The sequence below is a fragment of the Aureobasidium subglaciale genome (genome assembly GCF_000721755.1).
Source record: "Aureobasidium subglaciale EXF-2481 unplaced genomic scaffold scaffold_1, whole genome shotgun sequence".
In the NCBI taxonomy this organism is placed as follows: domain Eukaryota; kingdom Fungi; phylum Ascomycota; class Dothideomycetes; order Dothideales; family Saccotheciaceae; genus Aureobasidium; species Aureobasidium subglaciale.
The window spans coordinates 761,659-776,023 of record NW_013566994.1 but is presented as its reverse complement, the minus strand read 5'-3'; the positions used below and the strand labels follow the sequence as shown (position 1 = coordinate 776,023).

The following is a 14,365-nucleotide window of genomic DNA, read 5'->3' as shown; positions in this document are numbered from 1 at the left end:
GTCTATACACATGAAGCAGCTGAATAATTACTAACGCGGGAAGATCCGTATTTGAGATTGAATCGCTTCGTGATTATTATTACTATTCTAACAGAAGAACATCTTGATGTCGTGACATAAATCTACAGGAACATGAACATGGCGGCTCCGAGTGCTGCAACAAGAGCCAGAGAGCTCTGTGCGCCAACGGCATCCTTGCTCTTGAATCCAGAGGCTGTTCCGGTCTTGCCAGTCGAGTTGGCGGAGGCGTTGACAGCCGATGGAGTGTCTCCGATACCGAAAGGCAGTCCCTGGTATCCAAAGGTCAGGTTCTGCGCAATCGACTGGTTGTAACACTGTCCGTTGGCAATGTCGAGACCGGTAAGATCATCGGGGTTCAAGAAGAACATGTACTTCTGCTGGTTCAAGTTCTTGAAGCCACTAGTGTCGTAAGGGAACTTGTCACCAGAATCGGTGCCACTGGTGTTGCGCAAGAAGATGCACTGCACTTGGTTGGGGTAGTCAGTTGCCATCTGAGGGTAGTCCTTCATGACGTCGCTGTTGCTGGTATCGGCGACGAGGATAAACTTTCTCTCGGGGAAAGTCTCAAAGACCTTGGTAAGAAGGAACTTGCGAATGGAAAGAGTGGCTGAAACGTCTGAGAAGTTGAGAGGACGGGTATCGAATGATCCACCAGGGTAATGGGAGTAGGTGAAGTTCATATAAGCTCTAGTGACTTGCTCGGGGGTGGTGGTCAGGTAGTGGAAATGGGTGTTGGGAAGACTTCTGCTCCAGTTGGCGTAGATATCAGGCATGTTCTCCCAAGGAACGTATTCCTTTGCGAAAGAGTTGAGCAGACCCTGGGCGGGCTGGTAGATCTTGGTGACACGGAGAATATCGTCGATATCACTGACGACAGTAAGACCGGTTGTGGGCACGAGGTAAGCAGTAGAGTTGCCAATGGAAGCACCCTCAACGTGAGTGTTGAGACGCTGGATCTGCTGAGTCTCGTTACCTGCCATGAGGCCAGCACCGTTGATGGGGACAAAGACATCGAAGTCACCTTCAACAGTGGTGTTGTAGGGGAGGGTCACGGTCTGGTTTCCACCTGAGGGAGTGACCGCACCACTGCCATCAGATTGACCAGAAGCACCTTGCGACGGAGCAGGGTCGAGGTGGATAGGTGCGACAGCTACGTCTCCTTGCTGGACAACGAAGATGGATGCGGTGACATTACGGGCTCTGTCTGCCTGGTCTTGAGGGAGATCCTCAACAGAAGTATCGATGAGGAAGATGTTGGCCAGGCGGTTGAGGTCTGCAGTAGAGGTGTTGGGCTGCTTATAGACATTTCCGTGGAATCTTACGTTCCAACCAGACTCAGTCCAGTTGGCGTAAGGGTCAACGTTCAGAACTTGAGTAGGCAAAGCATCCAGCTGGCTGTCGTCAAGACCGAGCGATGAGGCAACGGCATCTCCGGTAGGGAAACCCTGGAAGAAGTTTGGCACACCAGATGCCACCCACGAGGGAAGATCCGAGCCGAGTCCACTGAGAACAGAGCCAACGTCGGACTTGAGGTCGTCGATGATACCGCGACGAAGCCTGTCGGTACGCGATGGGGACAGCTCAACAGGAGAGGCAGTGACCTGAGGTGCCTGAGACTCCAGATGGAAGACGCGACGGGGTGTAGGTGCCGGCGAGGCACTGACGACGGTGGAGAGGGATGCTTGGAGCAGGGCTCCGTATGCCAATGAGGAACGCATGTTCCCGCGGAGGATAAAGAAGCTTGGCCTTGCTTGTGTTCAAAAGGAACGCGTCGACGAAAAGACTGTGTTGGGAGAGCGACAGTATATGATAGCGATATAGGTGGACCACCCAGATAGACACGCGACGAGAGTCAAAAACCGAAGCGACGATCCAAAAGCATACGAGAGGAGGCCGTTGTATACTTATAAACAAGCCCAGCCGCCCCGTAAGATAATCAGGGATTTGCCCGGATGACGTTCACCGACAGATTTCGCTCATCATTCCTCAAACTTGCGGATCGCACGCCCGCGGAAAGCATCCCTGTTTGGCATTGAAAAACCTTCTTTCAAGAAATAGTGGACTCTGAAACCTGGATCTCGGAACATCGGCTAGATACTTCCACAGGGGAGGAGGCGTGAATGTCACTGAAGATGGTGTTCTCCTTGAAAAGGCATCGCAAAGCATCGCGCGGGTACACGCAGCGATGCGGACTCTGCAGGATCTGGATCCTCGGCCAACCAACAACGTGATGAGCTATAAAAAGACTCGAAGCTTGTGTACAGGATCAAGCTCACGTCAATCCAGACACGTGAATATTATTGGATATCGATGTTTCTTTGGGCGCATAAAAATTGTTCGACTCATGAGATGAAATGCTCATCGCGATAACTTCACGAGATGAGGCAGACGTGTTTAGAGAGGATTACGTGCCAAGCAAATCCTCCAGAGTCGGTTGCTGCCTCAGTGTTCAAACAGGTATATCATCAGTCCGCGCGTCCCTGCATAGTTTTCAAACTGTAACGACATCATGGAACTCCTACCTGTGACCATTTTTGAGCCTGGAAAGCACGATCATCTGATTCCTGCATTCGCATTTATTCATGAGGATTGTGTAGAGACGGACCATACTCTAGCGACTTTCCAACCACCGTTTCTTCACCGGGACCCTTCGACGCCAGATGTTAGGGTCCTAGAGTACTGGAGGAACAATGCTGCTGTAGCGGCTGAAGGCACAAAGGTCATGTTCATGCAAATGGCATTGTCCGAGAGCGGTGAAGAGGAGTTGGCAGGCTATGTCGCTCTAGGAAGTCAGGCTTCCGAGACGGGTCCTTTTAGAGGCAGCGTCGAAAAGCTGTTGGTCAGCCCGCGATACAGACGAAAAGGCATTGCAAAACGTCTCATGTCAAAGTTGGAGCAGGTAGCACTGGAGAGAGGAACAAGTTTGCTGGTAAGAAAATGATGAGTGCTTTTCTGGTGGTCTAGCTAGGACTGACTGCGCACAAGACTCTCGACACCGAGGCCGGGAGTCCTGCAGAGGGCATCTACCCTCGACTCGGCTACACTCGACTTGGCGCTATTCCGAGATATGGTGTATCTCCCAAGGACGGGAGATTGGTTGATGAGGTCTTCTTTTACAAGGATCTCAGGTCGACGTAATGCTGGTCGACTCGTTGAAGTCGGAGTCCATCCGAATGCTAATAATGACACATGGGCATACAGGTAATAGATATACAAAGGGTTAGAAAAAAGAGAGCGGTTCATCATGACTTTGAAATGGTGAATTTGCCGTCCTCTCCCTGTGTCGCATAGACGAGCTTGGTCGGCGCAAGAGGAGTTGAGGGTGGGGCATCGATGAGAGCAGGTGTGGCAGGCTTGCCGGCCTGTACTACACCAGCAGGAGTATCGGCGGCCTCGTTCACGTCACGAGCAGTAAAGGCGTCGGACAGCTTGGCAGCTCTGGACTGTACGAGGATGTTGGCGGGTCCCTGGAATCGAAGGAACATCTGCAAAGTTATGGTCAGGACGAGACAAGCATGTCAACAAGCTGTAAAACTCACTCTATCTCCCCATATTGAGCGACGAGCCCAGGTGCGGATGGTGAACAAAGTGTTGGCCACGACGCGCCAGACGTTTGACTGGCGGACGACGCTGAAGAACCTAGTGTCGGGAAGGTATGAGAAGGTGTTGGGAATTTGCAGGCGCAAGTTGGAGGACTTGAAGCGGTATGGCTGAGGAGCGTGTTGCATGATGCTATAAGCAATGACATTGGTGGGGTGAACAATGTACTCCTCGCCAGACTTCAGAGCGAGCTGATAGATCTGACCTTTGCCCGACAAACAGAGAAGTCCACGGCCAGTAACGCGAGAAGTTCCCCAGTGGGCGATGCTCATGGAAGTGTTGATTTGAGGCTTGATGGAAAGAGTGTGACCAGTCCAGGCAAGCAGAGCATTTCTTTGTGCGATCATCCAGTCAAGGCGACCGTCCAGGTGAACAACGGAGAAGGAGGTCACGGGAGACTTTGTCGAGATCAGAGCGGTATAGGGAGCGGTCGAGGTGATCTTCTGGTAGAGGAAAGGAATGCCAAAGGCGGCGCGGCGGAAAGGTTCGAGGACTGACAAGGACGAAACGGTCTGGGCATTACAATGAGTACTTGTGTATGAGCAGAATGGTATCGGACATGCTCACGCTCTCGACATTACCATGGAAGCCAACCAACGAGCCCTTGCGAGTATAAAGGTTCTGCGAAGCAGAGATGGAAGCCGAAAGAAGGGAGAATGGGCTGCCCAAGACCTCGAATTGCGCATCTGGGCGGATGTGTTAGAGTCTGCCATACAAGTATAGGTAGATGTTGTAGATTTGTACCAGGAGCAGTGCTATCTGCAGCAGCAGAGGCGACGGTAGGGTTGGTCGACGATGGGGTGGCCGCTATCTGGACGAAGCGTCTGGGTGTTGAGCGAGTGGGATCGCATGCACGACTGCGACGGAGGACGTCTTGCGCACGGTAGCGCATTGCGGTAGACATTGCCCAATTGACTGACAAGTGTCGACAAAGAGTGGAAAGTATTGTCTCTCAGTTCAGCTCCAGCCAACTCTGCGACGCGCGCGTGCCTTCCCCGAAGCCGAAGCAAGTCGACGGTGACGTGCTGTCCCGGGTCCGTCTGTGCTGGCGTGCGGGACAAAATGACATGAATGGGAGGGAATTGTCCATGCCCACAATCCGACCTTGCCCATCTTCGAAGCCGGTTCTTATCTCGTCGCCGCCTGCTTGTCGTTCTCTCGTCTCGCCAACAGAACACAACCAAGCATACAACATCAGCCCCATTAGCTTTCCTTCTTTCTTCTCTCGAGGAGCTGGCCATCATGGTGTTTTGAGCTGTTGCACTCCCCAACCACACGAATCTCTTCTGTCTACACGTCTAGATCATGCCGACCACCCGAGTCCTTCGAGGCATCTTCTCTTGTCATAGGCTACCAACCCCATACCTCGCCTTCTCCCACATCTCGACCTGCCAGAAGAGCATCCGGCCTTCTGTCCGTGTCTTTACCACTTCACCATGGCGCAACAAGGACGACTCCCGCCTAGGCAGTGCGAATCAAGAGACAAAGGTCGAGTCTGCTGAGGCTGTCAAGACTCCCACCGTGCAAAAAGACAAGCCCGCCGCTCCAGCCAAACCCCCTTCGCTTCTGGCAGAGCAGACTGTTTCCAACAAAGAGCAGCGCAAGGCCGATTGGGCCATCATTAAGGATATGGCTCATTATCTATGGCCCAAGGATGACTTCGGCACTCGTTTCAGAGTCGGTCTTTCCGTTGCTCTTCTCGTAGGCGCAAAGGTAACTATATGCCGTCTTCTGTCTGTCGCGCGCCATCGTATTAATGACGTCCAAGGTTTTGAACGTTCAAGTTCCTTTCTACTTCAAGTCAATTGTAGATTCTATGAATATAGACTTTGCTGCTGTTGGTGGCACTGCCGTAACTGTTGCTGGCGCCACCATCTTTGCCTGTAAGACTGTGCACCATCTCCTGCAAATCCACCTCCCTAATCTTCTTTCCAGACGGTGCCACGAGGATAGGTGCTGCTGTGTTTCAGGAGATCCGTAACGCAGTTTTTGCCAGTGTCGCCCAGAAAGCCATCCGTCGAGTTGCCGCCACTGTCTTCGAGCATCTGCTGAAGCTGGACCTGAACTTCCATTTGTCCAGACAGACTGGTGGTTTGACAAGGGCTATTGACCGAGGAACAAAGGGTATCAGCTTTCTCCTGCAATCAATGGTCTTCCATATTATTCCTACTGCCCTCGAGATCTCGTTGGTGTGCGGTATCCTTGTGAGTTTGGCCTCGTCCTCCTTCACATACGCATCTAACGCTCTGCTAGACATGGCAATATGGCTTCAAATTTGCTCTCATCACAGCCGCCACAATGGTTGGCTATTCCGCCTTCACGATTCTAACAACTTCATGGAGAACCAAATTCCGCAAGGCTGCCAACGCCGCTGACAACAAGGGAGCAACCGTGGCCGTCGATTCGTTGATCAACTACGAGACCGTCAAGGCGAGTCTTCTACAAACGCATATTCGCGCGCACATCTGATAATTTGCAGTATTTCAACAACGAGCGTTACGAAGTCGGTCGTTATGATGCCGCGCTCAAGAACTACCAGGACGCATCCATCAAGGTCGCAACATCGCTTGCCTTCCTCAACAGTGGACAAAACCTGATCTTCTCAAGCGCTCTGACCGCTATGATGTACTACGGTGCTGACGGCGTCGCTACTGGTCAACTCACGGTTGGTGATCTTGTCATGATTAACCAGCTTGTCTTCCAGCTTTCTGTACCCCTTAACTTCCTCGGCTCGGTGTACCGCGAACTCAGACAGAGTCTGCTTGATATGGAGACGCTGTTTAACCTCCAAAAAGTCAATGTGGCTATCAAGGAACCCGAAAACGCCAAACCATTGATGCTCACAGGCGGTGGCATCAAGTTCGAGAATGTCTCGTTCGGTTATCGCCCTGACAGACCAATCCTGCGCAATCTCAATCTTGAGATCCCTGCCGGGAAGAAGATCGCCATCGTCGGACCTAGTGGCTGCGGTAAATCAACTATTCTCCGCCTGCTATTCCGATCATACGACGTTCAAGGCGGCAGGATCCTCATCGATGGACAAGATATTCGCGATGTTCAAATCGAGAGTCTTCGCAAGGCCATCGGTGTCGTCCCTCAAGACACCCCACTTTTCAATGATACCATTGAGCACAATCTTAGATATGGTGATCTCGAGGCTTCATCAGAAAAGGTCGAGGCTGCCGCGAAACGCGCAAAGGTCCACGATATCATCCAGAAATTCCCTGATAAGTACGCAACTATGGTTGGTGAGCGCGGTATGATGATCTCAGGTGGTGAGAAGCAACGTCTGGCCATTGCCCGACTACTTCTAAAAGACCCGCCTTTCTTGTTCTTCGACGAAGCAACTTCGGCTCTTGATACACATACAGAGCAAGCACTCTTGGGTAATATTAACAGCATTCTCAAGGAGAAGGCACGAACAAGCATCTTCGTCGCTCACAGACTCCGTACCATCTACGACTCTGACATCATCATCGTCCTGAAGGATGGTGATGTAGCAGAGCAGGGTACGCATGAACGTCTCGTCGACAGTGGAGGAGTCTACTCCGAGCTGTGGAGTGCTCAAGAGATGCTTTTCTTCGACGAGGAGCAAGAGAAATCTGAAGAGAAGAAGAAGCAAGATAAGAAAAAGGTTTAGACATAGAACTCAGGGTCTAGACACTTGCTACGGACATATGACAAAATGCCCATGTATATGCTGTAGAATAAACGTCTTGGAAATGCCCTGTCGAGGCTGATCTACACGATCTGCCTAGTATTAGATTGAGCGAAATCCTTCGACTCCAGCCACGCTGAAGTTTGTCACACTTCATTGCTTGTTACCACAATGTTTTCTGGAATCAGACGAGTATCGCGTGCCACGACAAAGATATCTCAACAACTCATGGAGGAAGTGACTATTTCAACAACTAAGTGCCCACTTCACACAAGTACAGAACTCATTAGGTGTGCTTCCAAGGATTGGCGTGTGACAAACTTCCCCTCCAGGAAGGGACTTGGCGAGGCGGCGCATGACAACATAGACCTTGCCGTCATATCCATTCAATAAAAGTGTTGGAAAGTGCGACTTGTTAAACTTGCCTAGATACATAATGATCCAACCATGGAAGCAAATCCGCCATCCTATGGGCAAGCCACCACGGTGAAAGCGTGGGATCTCATCGCCGTCTACATCCCATCCTCAGACCTCTGCTCTGCCGCTCTAGTATGTCAGCAATGGCACACAACCTTCGCACCACACTTGTGGGGCAATCCTGCCTCTCATTTTGGAGATGAGAATGATAGAGTATACGGTAAGTATGCCGGAAAAGCTCGAAACGTGGTCACCTTGTGTGACATCGTCTCGCATGGAGCATAGAGCCTGAGCTCATACGTTTATAGTCGCTCTCACCCGGTTTATCAGGACTCTACCTTGGGCCAGACGTACTGTTCGATCTCTGACACATACACTACACCTCCCTCCAGCGCATGCTGAAATCTATAATGGTCCACATGCAGATTGGCTGAGGGAGGTTCTTGAAGGTCTTCCGAACTTGCAGTCACTGATTGTTCGCGGCTTGCCATTCTTCGACCATGCTACTCTAAACGCACTGAGATATACGCGAGCATCTGACAACAGGAACCAGCTGGTACCTGCTCAGACGCTGTTTGGCCTACGTCTACTGGACGCGTCAAGGTGCAGCAATGTGACTGCAATTGGGTTACAACAAGCTCTGAGACGCTTCGATTCCCTGTTGTACCTCGACCTGTCTTGGACTCATCCTGCCAGAAGTCCCGAAGTCCTCAGGACTCTAAGTCAGTTCCGCGGTTTGCAAGTCTTGAAGCTCCGAGGCATATCCCTGAAAGACGACGACGTACACACATTGGCGAACGCAATCAAGACTCGGGTCAGGGGCTTGGATTTGCGCAACAATCAACTAACAGATCGGAGCGTTCGTATGCTTCTCCAAGAGTGTTTCACATCGTCACGGCGAAGGGACAACGATGGACAATTCATGTCCCCCTCACTATTACCTTACCTTGGTGCTGAAATGCTAGCAATCTACAGAGGAGCCAACTTCGAAGCTTTCTTGAGGAACGAGTTCACTGACAAATTTGTTGGACGTCTGGCCATTGAAGATGCTCCAGAGAGTGGCATCACCCATCTTTACATGTCTGACAACCTACTTACCGTTGAAGGTCTCTCTGGACTGGTCAGATCTGGAAGATTACACGTTCTTGATGCGGGTAGTATCTTACCATCGATGTCTACCCAAGATGGCACATCCGACATGATCTTTCCCAGTCTAGCAAAGCTCGCTCCAGTATTTGCCGAGTCAGCCAGCCATAGTTTGACACACCTAAGGATTGATCATAGTCTGGTGACTCGAACACCGCCGGCCATACAGGATTCCTCTAACATAGAGACAACACCAAGACACTGCGAGCTCGCGGATACGTCTAATTACCCCGTAGGAGTCGCTGAAGTAGATCGTGACACTGAAGTGTATGAGATGATGGGCGACACATCTTTCGCCGTCGAAGTTCCAGGAGATACCATCCCTATCATAGTGACGTCTACATCTGACGGCAAGTCTAATGGTCAGCTAGGAGTACCACGAAGGAGAAGTCAAGACCTCCCGATACCTTTACAGACCGAGGACACAACGGAGGACGGTCTGCACGTCACAGGGATGGAGGAAGAGGATGATCGGTCCACATCATTGGCCAGCAGAACACTGACACTAAGTCCGAGCGCTTATTCCCGCAGCCGAGGCCGTAGCTACTCCTCTGTGGTTGCTGAGCGCAAAGGTCGTGTACAAACACATTTGACACAAGCAAAAGGCTTCCATCCAGGCACCTTACCACATCTGACAACACTGGTCCTGACTGAGGTCCCGTCATTCTCGTCGACGCTAGACACGCCTACTCGATTGATATCTTTAGTTCGTGCGTGCGCCGAAGAGACATCACTAGCAAAACTACAAGCGCGCCTAGATTGGGCACTACCACCAGGTCGGCGAGCCAGTCATTCACACCAAAGAGAGGTCGCCCGTAGATCCTTCGCTCTCGAGCAGATCGTCCTCGAAGTCGCACCACAAAGTATAGACCAAAGGAAGAGTGAAGCTGCCAGTACCTGGAGACATCGCGGCACCAAATCCGTGACTCAAGATCAGGATAGTGAAGCTTTGTGGGCAGCTTCACAGACAGACTTTTCTTTCTTTGGCGAGGGCGAGACTAACAGTCTTGATACTATGCTTGAGCCTGCTCGGCTACCTATGACCATCATGTCTGGCATGGAGGTCTCTGTCGATCATGATCCATCGCCACAGTATCAACGCTCTCAGTACCAGCCTATCAAAGAGGTCTCTACACCACAAGTCGATGTCATCTCTGAGATGTCGAAGTTCAGGAGGTCGACCAAGGCAGCCTATCATGCTCGGAAAGCTGCTGGAGAGGAAGACCCAGAAATTGATGGATTCTGGGAGGGCAATATCAAGGTTGTTAGACGACCCCATGATGTCGATCCAAGACATGAAGATGATGAGGTTTGGGCTGATTACTATGGTAATCGCTTTTCAAATGGCTATCTGTATCGATGAAGGAAGGTGAAATAATATTCTGAGATGACAAAGTCAGACCTGACCACGGTACCACCCCGTCAGTATCTACATGGGCCATGGATATGGTCAGCGAGCTCTATACCACGACATCTGCTCCAAGAAGTTGTATTGATTATGTATCCTGTCTGCCCATATGTCATTTCGTATCTTTACGGTAGCTCCCACGGACATGGGACTGGTCCTCCAGCAAAACCTCTTGTTGTCTGAGTCAGGAGCGCTGAATTGTCAGCTACAAGCACTTGTACCCCCCTGGTCAGAAGATCGTCGACCAAGATGCTTCCTACAGTAATCCACCAAAGATGTCAGTAAGACCTCAGGATGTGATTTGCAACAGGTGACGATGTTTTTGAATAGATACCTCGACTCCAGAATTATTTTTTTTACGACGTCTGCTTCCCACCAACTCCACCAACCCCAGCATCTCTGGGTGTCTCGAGATTGTTAGGTCTAGGCTCTTGTTTGTGTGCGGTTTGAGTAGTCGTAGTAGGAACAGCATCAGCAAAACGATGATACACGCCTACTCCCACCGCAAACCCACCAATCGACACCACCGCATTGACCAATTTCCTCGCTATCGACATTTTTCTGTTCCAAAACTCCGAGATAAGGCTAACCAAATTTGTTGGGGTGTCGACCGGCGGCAGTGAAAAAGTGAAGTTGTGTACTCGTGTGATTTTTGGTTCTCGTGTATGTGAATGAGCGTGAGCGTATGCGTCGTTTGGTGGCGTAACCCGCTATATTTGTTCCTTGATTTCTCAGGCCATTCCTTTTCGGCCGTATGGTGGACAGAAGATAAAGGTGTCATGATCACATAGGTCAGGCGCACTTTGTCAAAAAGACGCAACAGTACGTGAATGAGAGCATAAAGAGAGTCATATTGTGTGATTGTTCTTGAGCGACTACTCGAGTAGCTAATGTAGCAAGAAAAAAGAGCAAGCAAAAACCAAAGCCATAAAAGGACTGCCTTCAAGGCAAGAGCAAAAAAAGAAATCAAGCAATTCGTGTTTCTCATAATAAAGCAAAAAGGGTGCAGGAGGAATTGGGCAAAATGGAAGGGTATTACAAGCAAAATGGGGCATCAGCAAAAAGGGAGAATTGGGAAAATCAGCGTCTCTTCTTTCCAGCGCCGTCGCCGAGGATATCACCAGCAATTCGCTTGAACAGGCTTCCAGCAGTACCTTTACCACGTAAAAGGTCTTCGATCTTGTCGGCCAAAGGGTCTTCGCCGCGTTCTGGTACCTTTCTGCCTTCTTGGTCGAAACGTGGTGGTAATTCGACTGTTTCGCTGGAGTGTACGCTGTCTGGAGAACCGGTGCGGTGAGCTGAAGAATCGCGAGACTTGTGGCGTCTGCGGCGACGATGCTGGGAATCATTGTGGCCGTTCTCATGTTCGTGTTGTTCGTGTTGTTCGTCAATGTCTTCGTCGTGGTAGCGGTGGCGTCTGCGTCTTCTGCGCTTGTGCTCGTTCTCAGTAGTACCGTCACTACTTGATTCGCTTCTTGTTCTGATTCTGTCGTCCTGTCCGTTGCTTTCCGAATAATCCGTTCCTGGGTCCGTTTGTCGAGGGTTGGGTTTTCTCTGTGCATCCGGTGAGTGCATACCCTCGTCCGGTGGCACGTTGAACTGTACGCTCTTCTTGTTTAGGCCATCTGTGTGTAACGTCAGCGTCAATCCGGAGCAGAAAAACTAGTAACTGAACCGAACCACCCACCGGAAGAGTCGTGTGGATCGGCAAAAGAACCAGGAGGAGTGATCGAACTCACATGTTCTGAACCCGGCCTGCCGCGAGTATCGCCAGCGTAGCGCGTGTCACCAGCAAAAGTCTCATTGGCTGGAGGATAGCCCAAATTGGGATCAGGACTGTATCGATCGTTGTGTCTGCCACGAGGAGCTGGGGCTGCTCCAGGAGGTGGCGGATAATCGGCAGGATTGTAAGGTGGATACTCATGAGGAGGATAATCTGCCTCGCGTCCGTAGTTGTCGGTCGGCGGAGGCGGGAAGGAGTTGGTGGCAGGGTAGAAGTCCTGATTTTGAGGTGTTGGAGGATAGGCAGCATTTGCACCCATTGGTGGTGGAGAGTATGGTCTGTCGCGTGCGTACATGTCTTCATCTTCGTCACGGCCTGCGAGAATTTATTAGCACGTTGTGCAGCGATGTCAGACGGAGGGAAACTTACGTCTGCGCTCTCTGTCTCTATCTCGGTCTGATCTCCTACGTTCATCCCGTTTGCCCAATTCATGAGCAGCCACAGCAGCGACGCCGGCAGCCGCAGCGCCCTCAGCCAGACCTCTAGTCCGGCTGCGACTTCTCGACCTTGAGCGGCTTGATCTGTCATGCCTGCGTCTGTCAGGGCTCAGCGAGGCGGAGCTGCCTCTGCGCCTGCGACGATATTCAGCTGGTGGATCCTCGTAGCGTCGGTGCGGGTAGATCGGATCATCGCCGTATTCTATAAGCGTGGGATCACTCGAAGCTCTGCGTAGACGAGGTTCGTCATCAGGGTAAGGAACAGATCTGCTGCGAGACCTGGACCTGGATCTGGCACGAGCAGACTCGGATGCGTCGTCTCTGACAGCTTCTTTGCGAGCCTTACTACGCTCGTACAAGCCAGCGACAGCAGCGCCACCTAGTCCAGCAGCAGCAATCGGCACGCCTGTACGGATTCTGCTCTTGGAACGAGACTTCTTGCCGCCTCTGGAACGACTGCGAACACGATCCAAGATACCAGCTGCTGCAGCAGTTGCTAGACCAGCCTGGGCAATACGGCGATTGCGATGCTCCGGATCGCGATGCTTGCTCTCGCTTCTACTTCTGTCTCTGGCATCCAGTGGAGGAGGAACACTGCCAACCGAGGCACGGCGTCTTCTAGATCGGCTGCGACGTGGTGGTGGAACCTCGTTGTTAACGATGACGGTCTCCTTGTTACCTCTGTTACGAAGAGCATATGCAGCAAGAGCACCGACAGCAGCAACTGTGCCGACTTTGGCCAAAGTACGTGCGCGAGAGCGGCTTCTACTCTTACTCTTGCTGCGATGGCGACGACGTCTCTCACGTCGGCTGGAACGGTGGGAGCGATCGCTGGAAATTGATCTCGAGCGAGAGCTTCGCATGTGGCTTCTAGCACGGCTTAGAGCTTCGGCACCAACAGCGCCCAGAGCAGCGCCGCCCAGAAGTTGGCGGCCACGATGACCACTCTCATCTCCTTGTTTTCGACGATGATGGCGAAGGATCTCGGCGGCTCCAAGACCGGCTATGGCGCCTTCGGCTAGGTGACGACGGTGGTGGGGTGAGTGGTCGCGCGAGCCGCCGGTGCGTTTTGTGCGGGTGATGACAAGATCCTCGTCGCTGCTGTAGCGATCGCCGGTATAGTTGGACGCTGAATCTCGGGGGTCAACATCTTGTCTGAAACGTGCATCATAGAAATCCTCACCAGCACCACCACCACCACGACGCGGGCCCCGATCTACCTCTCGAGTGGTCCTTTCGTAGTAGTAATCGTCTTCGTCCCTTCTTCTCTGTGCATCATCACGATCGTCGTAATGGGGCTCTTCTCGCTGGAGGACGACAGGCTGACGGGGAGCCTCCTTGATAATGATTGGCTGTGGATCCTGGCGTATTATAATGGGTTGTGGTTGCTGATAGTAGTCGGTGGAACGAGTGTATCTTTCCAGATCCCAGTGATCGCGTCGAGGCGGCTCACGCTCTACTTCTCGCTCGAAGCGAAATTCGCGGACTCGGTCAGGAGGAGAAGGTGCTCGCTCTATGTTTCTTTCATAGCGGATGACCTCTCTGGGAGCCTCTCGCTCACGAGTGTGGTATTCGAGATCGCGGTCATATCGGGGGACTTGTTCGCGGTCGCGCTTGATGACAATCTGTTTCTCGTAGGTATTCTCTTCTTCTTCAAAGGCTCGGTCTGGTACTCGGTAGCGGCGGACGGTCGTGTATGTGCGCGGTTCGTCGCGGTCTTTGTAAATGACGGACATGATGACGGCGCGGGACCAGTGACGACAGTTTGGTACTGGCCGTTAAGATCCGCGGACGACAAAACGGGTGGAGAGGAATGGTGGAGGTGGAGAGTGCGTGGGGAAACAAGTCGAGGGGCAACTCTGTAGATGATGAACAAAACAGCAGCGGAGAGTAAG

The 14,365-nt window shown here is 51.8% G+C and overlaps 8 protein-coding genes across 8 annotated transcripts; 3 read left to right on the top strand and 5 right to left on the bottom strand.

The window, feature by feature from the left end:
- Positions 1–122: 122 nt before the first annotated feature.
- Positions 123–1,739, bottom strand: AUEXF2481DRAFT_61873 (uncharacterized protein; the record flags this gene model as incomplete). Its single annotated transcript, XM_013492830.1, has 1 exon — positions 123–1,739. One exon carries the CDS (start codon positions 1,737–1,739, stop codon positions 123–125), a length of 1,617 nt encoding a protein of 538 aa, XP_013348284.1.
- Positions 1,740–2,525: 786 nt separating this feature from the next.
- AUEXF2481DRAFT_35533 (uncharacterized protein) lies at positions 2,526–3,251 on the top strand. Its single transcript, XM_013492696.1, has 2 exons — positions 2,526–2,950; positions 3,007–3,251. The coding sequence occupies exons 1-2, from the start codon at positions 2,531–2,533 to the stop codon at positions 3,157–3,159; spliced, it is 573 nt and encodes a 190-aa protein (XP_013348150.1). The 5' UTR covers positions 2,526–2,530; the 3' UTR covers positions 3,160–3,251.
- Positions 3,252–3,263: 12 nt separating this feature from the next.
- AUEXF2481DRAFT_1113 (uncharacterized protein) lies at positions 3,264–4,513 on the bottom strand (the record flags this gene model as incomplete). Its single annotated transcript, XM_013492427.1, has 4 exons — positions 3,264–3,506; positions 3,561–4,133; positions 4,189–4,307; positions 4,366–4,513. The coding sequence occupies 4 exons, from the start codon at positions 4,511–4,513 to the stop codon at positions 3,264–3,266; spliced, it is 1,083 nt and encodes a 360-aa protein (XP_013347881.1).
- Positions 4,514–5,130: 617 nt separating this feature from the next.
- AUEXF2481DRAFT_104595 (uncharacterized protein) lies at positions 5,131–7,656 on the top strand. Its single transcript, XM_013492973.1, has 5 exons — positions 5,131–5,334; positions 5,390–5,504; positions 5,557–5,825; positions 5,875–6,051; positions 6,101–7,656. Exons 1-5 carry the CDS (start codon positions 5,251–5,253, stop codon positions 7,259–7,261), a joined length of 1,806 nt encoding a protein of 601 aa, XP_013348427.1. The 5' UTR covers positions 5,131–5,250; the 3' UTR covers positions 7,262–7,656.
- A 70-nt stretch (positions 7,657–7,726) lies between these two features.
- Positions 7,727–10,205, top strand: AUEXF2481DRAFT_1111 (uncharacterized protein; the record flags this gene model as incomplete). Its single annotated transcript, XM_013492426.1, has 2 exons — positions 7,727–7,916; positions 8,005–10,205. 2 exons carry the CDS (start codon positions 7,727–7,729, stop codon positions 10,203–10,205), a joined length of 2,391 nt encoding a protein of 796 aa, XP_013347880.1.
- A 282-nt stretch (positions 10,206–10,487) lies between these two features.
- Positions 10,488–11,082, bottom strand: AUEXF2481DRAFT_35528 (uncharacterized protein). Its single transcript, XM_013492695.1, has 2 exons — positions 10,585–11,082; positions 10,488–10,506 (listed from the first exon to the last, which is right to left on the bottom strand). The coding sequence occupies exon 1, from the start codon at positions 10,805–10,807 to the stop codon at positions 10,607–10,609; it is 201 nt and encodes a 66-aa protein (XP_013348149.1). The 5' UTR covers positions 10,808–11,082; the 3' UTR covers positions 10,488–10,506; positions 10,585–10,606.
- On the bottom strand, positions 11,055–12,154 carry AUEXF2481DRAFT_185860 (uncharacterized protein). Its single transcript, XM_013492972.1, has 2 exons — positions 11,990–12,154; positions 11,055–11,875 (listed from the first exon to the last, which is right to left on the bottom strand). The coding sequence occupies exon 2, from the start codon at positions 11,810–11,812 to the stop codon at positions 11,138–11,140; it is 675 nt and encodes a 224-aa protein (XP_013348426.1). The 5' UTR covers positions 11,813–11,875; positions 11,990–12,154; the 3' UTR covers positions 11,055–11,137.
- Positions 11,553–14,288, bottom strand: AUEXF2481DRAFT_187070 (uncharacterized protein). Its single transcript, XM_013492971.1, has 4 exons — positions 13,654–14,288; positions 12,403–13,599; positions 11,990–12,348; positions 11,553–11,875 (listed from the first exon to the last, which is right to left on the bottom strand). Exons 1-4 carry the CDS (start codon positions 14,204–14,206, stop codon positions 11,867–11,869), a joined length of 2,118 nt encoding a protein of 705 aa, XP_013348425.1. The 5' UTR covers positions 14,207–14,288; the 3' UTR covers positions 11,553–11,866.
- Between the last annotated feature and the right edge of the window lie 77 nt (positions 14,289–14,365).